At 44.7% G+C, this 11,543-nt stretch overlaps 1 protein-coding gene across 2 annotated transcripts in view; it reads right to left on the bottom strand.

The window, feature by feature from the left end:
• Nucleotides 1–1,310: 1,310 nt before the first annotated feature.
• ambra1b (autophagy/beclin-1 regulator 1b) overlaps nt 1,311–11,543 on the bottom strand; it is a 34,079-nt gene continuing 23,846 nt past the window's right edge. For both annotated transcript variants that reach the window (XM_046037195.1, XM_046037196.1), the window contains 4 exons: nt 8,554–8,658; nt 7,421–7,608; nt 7,181–7,306; nt 1,311–5,825 (listed from right to left, as the gene is read on the bottom strand). In XM_046037195.1, the coding sequence (XP_045893151.1) occupies nt 5,293–5,825; nt 7,181–7,306; nt 7,421–7,608; nt 8,554–8,658 (952 nt within the window). In that variant the 3' untranslated portion in view covers nt 1,311–5,292. The remainder of the gene's footprint in view (nt 5,826–7,180; nt 7,307–7,420; nt 7,609–8,553; nt 8,659–11,543) is intronic.

Raw genomic sequence — 11,543 nt, 5'->3', positions numbered from 1 at the left:
CTTTTGTTGCTGTTTCATCCCGATTTATAGCTATACAATGGGTTTATGATCAAATAGTTTATTAGAGCACAACGCTGTTTACAAGTAGGGCTGGGCAATAAAACAATGATAATTATCGTAATATAATTTTCATCAACAACAATATAATAAATGTTCAATAAATCGTCATATAATAGTCGATTCAATTCATTTGAATCACCAACAAATTAGCACTTAATGTTTCTATTAAAATATTAATTTTGTTGAGGACAAAGATTTTATCATAATAGTTTTGAATGTTCTCCCTCAGATTTGTGAAGTGATCCACTGTTGGGCTTCAAGTGTTTGTGACGTTCTGACCATAAAGAAAAGTTTAACCACATAATTAACCATCTGGTTTCTTCAATTTTCACTCAGGAGCAAAAATCGATATCGAATGATATGAAAATGCTTTGGCCTTTTTGGCCACATCGCCCAGCCCTATTTACAAAAGTGCAAAGTTCTTCATAGATTGGCTCTTAATTTTGCAACAAATGACAGCATTTAAACACCGGTTTCCCTTTTTGCTGGGGCCCCTGGAACCCCCTCAATTATGAGGGACTAAAAATGACATCTATAAATGAATAAATAAATAATTAATGCAGAAATAAATTAAAATTATATATATTTTTGTATAAAAAAAAAAAAATGCTATTTCTGTATTTATTCATTTATAGACATGTCATTTTTAGTCCCTCATACTCAATGACCCCTGGGGGTCCCACGTTGAGAACCACTGGTCCAGCAGAACACTGGAGAATAATTTGTGTGTGGAGGTTCAGCCCCTAATGTTGTCAAGAATAAACCGTCACAGGTGACGCACAGAAGTGTTTGTCACAATATAATTTGATGCCTCGCCAACAATAAACGGCGACCCGCTCCAATTATGGGCACATTAAAATATTATCACTCCCTCGGAGATGTTTCAGCAGCACGCCACCTCCGTTAGTCTGCAAATCACTGATTATGAATATTTATTGTTGTTTAAGTCGTTACAGTTTGTTAGAGGGCCGATTTGGCTTTTTAAACCCCTCCTAAAAATATAACTCTGATTAGATCTTTAACAGAAGCTGAACTTAAGAGTTACTGAACTGAAAAGATGAACAGCCGAAGAACTAAAACTCAAGTTTTGCCCGATAATTTATTTATTGATCTACGAGACTACCTGAGTGTGTTCTCACATCAGTCTGCTGATAAACGCCGAGACAAACAAGTTTGTTGAAGAAGCTTCTCCACTTTTTAAACACAAACACAGACGGCTGATCCGCTGAAAATGATCTTCAACAACTTGATCGGGTCACAGAAAAACTCTCAAAGCTCTTTAATTACATCACGTCTAAAAGTCAAAGCAAGGAATCGGAGCTGTACAGACTCCACAGGTGCACCCACGTTATTCACCAGCTGCGTGGTTGGACACGGCGGTGATCAGTTCATCATTCACGGGGGGGGGAGGGGCACAAGCCTCTCCCCACCCCCCCACCCCCCAGATAACCCAAACAAACAAACAAACAAACACACAAACAGTCAGTCTCTAAAATGTTCATTGATCAAGTAAAGCCAGGAGGAGCATTCAGATCAGCCTGTGTTTGTCTCTTACATGCAGCCGCCGCTGTCCTCGTCCAGGTCGCCGTGGAAACGAGATCCCTGATCTCACCTGGACTAACCTGCAGGAAACGAAGAGGGTTAAATAATAAAAAAAATAAAATAAAAAAGTAAACAGCTCCGTCTGGAGCCACACGGTGTCTCTGCACGGCTCCAACCAGGGGCCCCCCCCCCCAACTATAACCCCGAAACGCACGCACACACAAACATTCAGTACACGCCCCTGTGTGTGTGTGTGGGCGGCGAAGCACATGTGGAATAACAATAAAAAACTAATTAAAACCAGCAGAGCGTTGGCGGTCGGACAGGAAAAGGAGCACTTGATCCAAGAAATTCAAGTTTTCTTCTGCAGGTGTTTCAGGGAAAGAGGGAAGGCGGGTGGGGTCGGGGGTCAGGTGGGCGGGGTTTAGTGTGGAGGCCTTTCCCACCACAGGAACCTAACGAGCTTCAGGTTTACCCACCAGCTCTGGTTCTACTTTTGTTTGGCGAGATACTAAATCCTGACGCTCAGGTACCAGCTGGTCTGTCGGCGCCGCAGGACGCGTTTAGATAAACGCGCGTCCTGCAAACTGAATGTTGTTGCGCATTAAAGCGCAAATCGTTAATATTTACAAAATGACATTTCCAGGAGCGAATGACATTTCTCCTAAAGCTCCGCTCGCTTCAACGTTGTTTTGTTTCCTGCCGGAGCTTCGACAAATATAATTTGACGCAAGCGAGCTTTGCGTCGAGTCCTGCTCCCTACTCTGCATCCGATTGGCTAATCATAACCAACGGAGGGAACGAGCACCAGCCAATCGGAGGCAGAGCTGTCGAAAGTCTGGCAGAAAATAAAAAAAACGTGCTTTCAACGGAACTGTACAGGAAACAAATATTTGTAGGTCATGTGACCCAGCAGCGTGTTTTCTGGCGGTGAGGAGCAGAGAGAGACCAGGACCAGGAGTCACCTGTCCCAAAGGACTCGGCCGGGTCTGGAGATCTGCAGATGTCAACGTTCCTCGTTTGTCCCACAACAGGACGTGAACATGACGACATCCGTCCCGCCTTCGCCTTTTCAGCGACGTTAATCGGAAACATTGGGCGGCGGAAAACAAGGCAGAACCAAGAACCCGGACTTTACAGGTTCAGGTTCCTGTAGTGGAAAAAAGACCAGGTTGCCCCCCCGACCGGCGGCAGAAAGGAGGTGCTACATGAGTCTCCCTCCCTCCCCACTACTACACACCACAACACACACACTCGCTCAGGAGCGCGCTCAGTCCGCACAGCTCGAGCCACGTTTATCCACAATGTGTTCACATTTTCCCAGAGGCGGCTTGTTTGCTACCGAGCAGGTTTCACTTCTTCATTTGTTAAAGAACTTAACGTTGAAGCTCATTAAAAGACCGCAGCGGCGCCACTCGACCACTTTCAGCTCAAAATCACGTATATTTTACATCTACGATATCAGTCTGGTGACTAAACCTCATGTTCAGACTCAAACCAGCCGTGAAGGCATCTCCTAACAGCCTGCCGTCTGCTTTTCCCTCATGTTCCTTCATCTCCATGAACTCTGTACCGTCCTGCTGCCCCACACGCTCACTACAGCGCCACACGTGGATTCATCCGCCGCTGAAAGTAGTGCCCAACAGATGCTCAGTGGTTTCGCAGCTGAGAGCCACCGACGGGAAGTCAGACATGTTTGCTGGTTCGGGTCTGAACATGTAAAGTAACGACATCCTTCTCCTCGGATCTGTTGATCCTGCGGGCAGCCGGTGGTGTTCTTTGATTTCTTTACAGTAACGAGTCGTGTAATCCATCCCAGCCAGTCAAACCTAAATCATCCCTCGCGGTAATGATGATGGCGGCGTACATTAAAAAGACAAACATTACAGTTCGCTTTAACGGATCCAACAGATTCATTTTCACACCAGACGGCGTTTCCTGCAGGAAAAACGCATCCAAACTGCGAAAGCACGGTGCAGCAGACGATCCAAAATGTTCTGCTAAATTTAGATTAGAACTGTAGTTTAGGTCAACAGCTAAGCATCATCGTCATTATCAAACAATCTGCTGATTATTCTCTGGATTAACTCTTTAAGCTTTAAAAACATCAGAATATTGTGAAACCATCAAAACACAAAAATCTTTAATTTAAAGATGAATAAAAAATCGTCACATCTGAGAACCTTAGACCATCAAAATGTTTGACACCGACACTTTATGATTGACAGTCTCACCCGAACGTCCGTTTAGTAGCTGTTCTGGAGCTTTCAATCATGTCACATGACCTTTCAAAGATCTTTTATGCACGCAAGTGTGGGGAAAAACATGGAAATCTGCAGTTCTGGAGCTTTCAATCATATCACATGATCTTCTTCATGTACATAAAAAGATCTTTTAAAGGCCGTGTCACATGACTGAAAGCTCGAGAACAGCTACTAAACGGACCTTCAGGTGAGATTCTGTGGTTTCGAAGGGTCAAGAAGAAACCGAACCTCAGCTGATACAATCCTGTAAGCCGTTGTGTCAGTTTGTGTTTACGTGTAGAGGAAAGACCTTTAGTTAGTGGGGTAGTGTTGCATTGTGGGTAATGTAGGCGTTAAAGGAGTGCTATGACGCTCAGCGGAGAGAAGCCTTTACTTTACTCTTGTAAATATATTTTCTTGTTTTCCTTTTAGCGTCTGTGAAGTCAAACTAAATATCGTGACGTGCATTTCTCACGCAATCTGAAGATGACCAGATAACGGCCCCCTGACTCTCTCGCCGCCGCCTCTGACTGTGGTTCTAGTGGTCGGAGACGCTGTTGTGTATTTTCAGCTTCAGCAAGAGTTTACTTCCAGACAGACACAAGCACACGTCCATCCACACTTTAGTGCTAGTAACCGGGTTGGGTGGAGTTTTCTAAAGAGTGGTGGGGGTTCAGAGCGGGCCATGATGAATCCCTCCCCCAAACAGGAAATTGTTCTTCTCCTCCTCAGCCTTTAAAAAAGTTTCAAAACAAAACTGAAATGAAAATACTGATCAGACATGCAGATGTAGATTCAGCTCGTTCAGTCTCAGGTGTCCGTTGAGTCGTCGATGATTGATTTTCTGGGTGCTGGAGACGCGTAACGTCCTCCGTTTAACTGCAGGGCGGCGACACAGAGTTCAGCCGCCGACACGATTTCTTGTTTTCAAACATCATAATTACACGGTACAAAAAAAAAAACAACAAAAAAAAAAAAAAAACAGGCTTCAAAATAAAGAAGTGCTGAATTCACTTTTTTACACTTCAATCACTCACTATTTCACATTAAATGTCAACATCACATGGCACCGAATGCAGCACGTTGGAGTAAATGTGTGAGAGAAAGAGCAACTCCGCCCCCTCCCACCTGACCCCACCCCCGGGCGGCGAGGAGCTCAGCGCTAACCGGCCCCCGTTCAAGTAGAAGCCCTTTCTGACGAGGAATGATCGCAGTTCAGCTTCAGTCCAGTTCTGTAAGTGCAGAGGAAGTGCACGACAACGCCACTGACGGTTCGGGGGTGTGGAGGGGTGAGACGGGCGTCTTGTGCCCCTTCTTTTCCAGGCGGGAGACCCTGTGCAGAGTCGAAGGAGCACCCATTAGATACAGAGATGGAGATAAGGCTTTGAGGAGCATCCTTTTGTTAAACCCGTCGGCCAACTCTCTGCTTCTCTCGGCCAATAGAGAACTACCTGCTGTAGGGGTCACCGGGGTAACTGTGGGGGCCGCCGCCCCCTCCGGGGAGGGGGCTGTGAGAGGAGGAGGAGGAGGAAGAGGGGGAAGACAACAGCAGGGAGGAGGAGGGACCCGGCAGAGATTCGTCCTCTGTTCGACCCCCAACAAACACGTCGTCCATGTCCAGAGAGAGGCCGGAGGGCTGGGGGCCCGACAGCCCCTGGGGACCCCACATGGGGGCGAGCTGTTCAGACGGGTCGGAAGCCTGGGGAGGGGCGTAGGTTTGGGTCTGGGTGATGAGGAGAGGACCCGAGGAGGTGGAGGGGGCCGTCACGGTGGGGTCAGCCGCAGGCCTGGAGGCCCCCATGCCCGTCTGGGAGCCGCGGTGGATTCGGTGACTGACGATGATGTTGTTTCCGAACCCGCCCATGGAGGCCATGGTGGTGCTCTGCTCCCGCTGGACCACGGCCGTCATCCCGCCCTCAGCGATCAGCCGGCGGATTCGCGCCAGGGCGTCTTCACCCGAACCGAACTCGGGAGACTCTCCTGGAGAAACGAGAGCGACAACAGAGGACACGTCAACACAAACACTCAGGATTCACGAGTCAGACACAGTTTACCCTTCAGGCTCTCAGAGATCCGACACTCCAGTTCTCAGACTTGGACACGGAACTTTTCTTTGATCAAAGTTTTGTCCATTAAGGCGGCAGCCGATCCGAAACTCACGGTTCAGATCATTTTCGGATCAGCAAAAATAAAAAAAAAAGAGCTGCTTCGGCTCTGATGTAGCTGCCTCTCTCTGTCTCTAATCAATGTCCCGCCCACAGCTGGTGGTTACACGTCACGAGTAACAGCCTATCGGCACTGAAGGCTTCAAAGAGGCTGAGCTGCGAGTCGCAGCGAGGGCAGCAGAAATTACTTAGGCTGGAATAAATGTCCCAATCTGATTATCTGCTCCGACGGGGTTTGACTCAACGCAGGAGACGGCTTTTAAATCAGTCGCTGACCCCGTCAATGCCCGTCTGTCTTTTCAATCGATTATTACTTCAAAAACACGACGACGGTTGAAGTCTGCAGTGAATCTGCTGTTCACCTGCGTGTCGAACCGTGTGTGTTGGGGGGGCGCGTACAGATCACCACTGGTTCCCATGGCGCTTTGGGGGATGTAAACAGGAAGTATAATTTTCCACGGAGTCGCTTCAGATGCACAGACTTCCCTCTCTCTTCCCGGCTGATTCTCAAAGATCTTTAGGAAATCCTGAGCAGCTCTAGTGGAACATGTTGAGAGGAGATGAAAAATGGGTTTGACCGACAGCTTCACAATTTAGAGACGACTTTGTGTTGGTGATCAGTTTGAAAGGTAAGCTAGTGAAACTATTATAATTCAGTACGTCTGTAATAGTTGCATCGGAGAGGTGTCTGTTCCCAAAATCCTTTAAAAATAGATTCAAAAGAGATTTATCACATTCAAGTAACTTACAGTGATGCATGATAATATGCATGATTACACAGGATGGTTTTGTCTTTAAGGTGTTTTAGAGAAGTTGGGAGTCTGTAGCAGAGCTCAACAAATAAAAACAACCTTTATATAATCCTGATAAGGGAATGAAGCTCTGCAGCTGAGCCGTGATTAGGTTGAAGACAGGGAAGTGTTCAGACAGCTCTGCTCTCAAACCTCTCGCTTCTGTAGCACAGCTGTCAATAATCAGCCAATAACAGCTGATTCAATTACAGCTTCAACTCCACGCACGCAGCAGAAAGGAGTATGAAATGGAGAGGATTTTACAATTAGAGAACTAATATGCAAATTTAGCAAATGCGCACGTGTATCAAGGAACAAACGGAGAATAAAGCTGCGTTAAACCCTCAGTGTGGCTGTGTAGCAGACAGCGGAGCAGTACCGGTGCTAGCGGCGGACGTGTTAGCATCTGCTGAAGCTTCAGCCTGGCCGCCGTCCTGAGCTCTGCTGGCCTGAGACGCCTCCAGCTGTGCAGCTCCGCTCGTGGACGGAGTCTCAGAAGGGACATCTGAGGAGAGAAGAAACACAGGTAGAGCAAAGTATTACAAAGTTAGGAGCCGGCAGAGCGAAGTATTGTACAGGTATGTACTGGTATAAGCTGGTGTAAGTAGAGTTTCAGTACTGGGTTTTGGCTGGGAGACGCTGGGCTCTGATAGGTCCCTCTCTGTTTGTGTCTCGGCGTTCTGCAGCTGGATGATTGGCGTCTGGGTTCCTTGTGATGTCACTGAAGGGGTGGGGTGTCGGGGCTGAAGACCAATCGCGTTCATCAAACCCATGTCTCTGTCCAGCCTCCAGCCAGAGCGGTTTGGCCTAAAACAACGTCACAGAACAAGAACTCGTACGTTAGTACAGCACAAAACACGCCGCTCATCCCTTCTGATTAAAGTAAAGTGATTTAAGACCATCAGGCTTAAATCACTTTACGAGGCAAACGTTGCAAAAAGTAATACTGAAACTAAATGATCGACAGGCTCAGATGATCCAAGTGTACAAACTCAAGCTACACAAAATTTGGTTTAGATGCGTCACACCAGACACTAACTACAGTTGTTTTCCTGACTATATTCTAAAGGTTTTTACAGTGGAGTTAGTTTACACACCATCTTTAGTCTGAATTATAACAACATTTTATTCCCAAAAACATGTTGAATTATTTTTTTCTATTCCTATTAGCCTAATATTTTCTGATTTATGATGTAATAAAAAGAGATCTCCAAAATCCCGTCTGTTTTATTTTTGTTTACACATCAGACGCAAATATTTTTACAATCATTTTAAACCTGACTCAATCCAGAGTTCAGATTTCAATTCTGTAAAGATGCAAGTTAGCCCTTATTTTATTAGATACTGCCTCATTTGCATATTTAAAGATACAATTTCATCAAACCTATAATACAAGAAAGTATTGTTTTAATGCGAGTAACCAGCTAGGAAAGTTTCACGGTGATATCTGTTTCTTTCCTATTCTCCTGCAGTGTCTCACCTTCAGCATCCAAATGTTATAAACACAACTAATCCAGACTAACCCGGTGTGATCAGCTAAAATAATCCAGTTTATTCTCTTGCAACTACCTTGGTTCTCTGACCTCAGTCAGAGGTTTGATTTGTTAATTATAGATGAAGTTACCTTGAATAACAGTGTTCTCTTATTTTGAAATAAAGGCAAGTACAAGTCTTCCATTTCAGTGTTTTCTGGTTTGGCCTCATGTGTGACAGCAGGACGGAGTTTAGAGTAGACGAAGAGAGGGTTCTCACCCTGGTCTGTCAGATCCTCGGGTCCGGCTGGTTCCACTGTTGTTGACAGAGAATAAAGGCTCGCTGTTCGACTCTGCGGGGCTCTCGCCGTCGCTTCGGTAGAACCTAAACACACACACACACACACACACACATTAATTCACTTCCATTCAGGAAGTCTTAAAAGCAGAGGAGGGATTTCTTCGTGGAATCACACAGTCCACGACCTCATTAAAAGAGCTAATTGACCATCTCCAATCAATGGTCTTCCTGTTCAGATTGAGCCTTAGGATAATCACATCAGCTACCGTCTCGTTAGGGAGGCTGAGGAAGGGAAGCTCCCTGCAGCGCAGAACCAAATCCAACCAACCAGCCGGACGGCTGGAGTCAAGGTAACGTATTTACTCATTCATTGTGGTTCAAGAGCAGCACTTTATCTTTGAGTTAGTGTTGAAGCCAAGTCAGAGAAAGATGCACAAAGGCTCCCAGGTGATAAAGAAAATTAAATCAGTCTTCGATCACCGGGACCCGTGTTGGTCAAACATCACAGAGAAGAAAATCCCTCCTAACTGGCAAGCTTTTCATTTTATATTTACAAACCAGGTCAAACCACGTGAGTGCACATAATTTCATTTCTTTCTTTATTTCAGGTTATAAGATTTTTGCTCCTGACTGAAAACTGAAGAAACCAGATGGAAAATTAATTGGTTAAACTTTTCTCTATGGTCAGAATGGGACAAACACTTGATGCCAAACAGTGAATCACTCAACAAATCTGTGGGAGAACATTCAAAATTTTAACAAATAAATATTTTTTCAGTCCCCTTTCTTCAACAAAATTATTTTTATAGAAGAATTAAGTGCAAATTTGAAAATGAATTAAAACAAATATTTATTGACGATATATTGAACATTTATTATATATTGAGGAAAATTATATTGTGATAATTATTATTGTTTTATTGCCCAGCCCTAGTTCCAACAGACAGTTTTACACAAAATATGAGCTACAATCAGTAACGAGTGAGAAAACACACGAACGAGAAGAGAGAAGATCAATAGGGCTGGACTGGAATATTCAATCGTTGGGTACGCATTTGATTTTTAATTCTGGTACTCGAATACGGAGACCGCTCGCCGCAGTGAGGGTAAATGAAACTAAATGAAGCCCTCAGCTGTGTGGGAGCTCTTTAAACTGAGCGAGGACGACGGCAGTGTGGCAGCTACAACAACATAATGAAATCATTTAAATAATCTTATTAGGCCAATTGTAGAAGAACATCCTTCAGTGTTTACCATTAATTAACGAGACCATGTCGGCCCGCCACAGTCTAATTTGCTCCGCCATTTTATTTTATTTACACATCTTCTAATAACATTTCAGACCTCTAACGTGTTTTGTGGGAGCCGCGGTGAGCTCGCTCGCTCACACACTTTAACATCCGACTCGACAACCACTTTTCTTTTGAGGTAACTACGGTAACGTTAACCGTCTGTTTCTGTCTCTCGTCTGTGAGAAGGAGATTAAACTAATCGCACCTACATTTGGAGTGCACACGTATTCAAGCCTTTACGGTAAGTGAAGCGGCCCAGAGCGAGCTGACAGGCAGGTTAGAGACTTTATCCTGTCAGTTTGTCTCTTTAGTATGAAGAGAGACTGTGAAGTCTTCATGTTACGCCGGACGAGAACCACATACAACATTATTTATCAAAGGAGGAAACACATGTGACAACGTCCGGTTTTCAAAATAAGGTGTCTACACAGGATGGAAATAAGATTAACTGGATTATATTCACAGAAAGTATAAAATATATTACATGTGTCCATTAAAAGTAAAAACAACAACAACATATTAGGAAATTTACTCATTCTATGTTCTGATTTTTTAGAACATTAAATACATTTGTTGCCGTTTCATCGCCTTCGAGCTCTACAATGGGTTTATGATCAAATAGTTTACTAGAGCACAACATTATTTACAAGAGTTCTTCATAGATTTTTTCTTAAATTTAGCACCAAATTAATGCATTTAACTTTAAAATGTACAAAATTATCTTCTGAGGGAAAAAAGGCGCTCATCCCGCCTGCTCTGCTGCTAAACTATTCCCAGATTCTGCTCTGGACCTGCTCGGCTCAGACTCACAGCTCCGGTTCCTTCCTGCCACCAACCCGGTTCTGCAGCATCTTCCACTTCTTCACTCTGCCTCACTCTTCTACGGCTCTTAAATAATCCTCTTTAATCTAATTCGAGTCTCCTCCCTCTTTTTGTCTTGTGCTTGGTTTCTACAAGCTCAGCTGAAACAAGGTTGTAAAACTAAATTTTGGTTTGGCTTTTTTAGTTAGACTACGCTGCAAGAATAAAGACATTCTCTCGCTCTCTCTCTGTGCCTTCTCTCTCCCTCACTCATGTCACTGCCAGAACTTTTTTAGCATCTTTCTTCTGCTGTTCTGCTTCTATTAAATAAAAAGCTTTAGCTCGTGAAATGACAGCCTGCTTATCAACAGACATTTAAAAGGAGGTGGTATTCTGCTCATTTTCAGGTTCAAAATCTTATTTAGAGTTTGTACCAGAGCAGGTTTACATGGTTATATTTTTGTCCTACTGCACATTGCTGCAGCTCCTCTTTTCAGCCTGTGTTGAAGGCTTCGTTTTAGCTATGGAGTGATACATCTTGTCTCTAAATGATCTTTGTTGGGAGTTGCACATGCTCAGTTCCTAGTTAAGGACTACTAGCCAATCAGAAGCAGAGAAGGGCGGGTCGGCGAGAAGCCGGTAAACGGCTCGGGTTCAGCCGTACGTGTTGCCGACCGGCTCGGCAACACGGACTGGAGCGAGAGTTTCAGAGCGGTGAGTTATTAATCTGTATCCATAAAGTTTTAACTGAGCTCTGTCTCTACATCACAGGAACAACTTTATGTCCACTGACTGCCTGGAGGGTAGCTAGTGTTTGGAAGGGAGAGGAGAGCTGTGTGCTGCAGCTCGCTGTTTCTGAGGGCGTGTCGGAGGAGC

Source organism: Micropterus dolomieu, linkage group LG22, assembly GCF_021292245.1.
Source record: "Micropterus dolomieu isolate WLL.071019.BEF.003 ecotype Adirondacks linkage group LG22, ASM2129224v1, whole genome shotgun sequence".
NCBI lineage: Eukaryota > Metazoa > Chordata > Actinopteri > Centrarchiformes > Centrarchidae > Micropterus > Micropterus dolomieu.
Note: the sequence above shows the minus strand (reverse complement) of the source record. Positions and strands in the feature narration are given on the sequence as shown.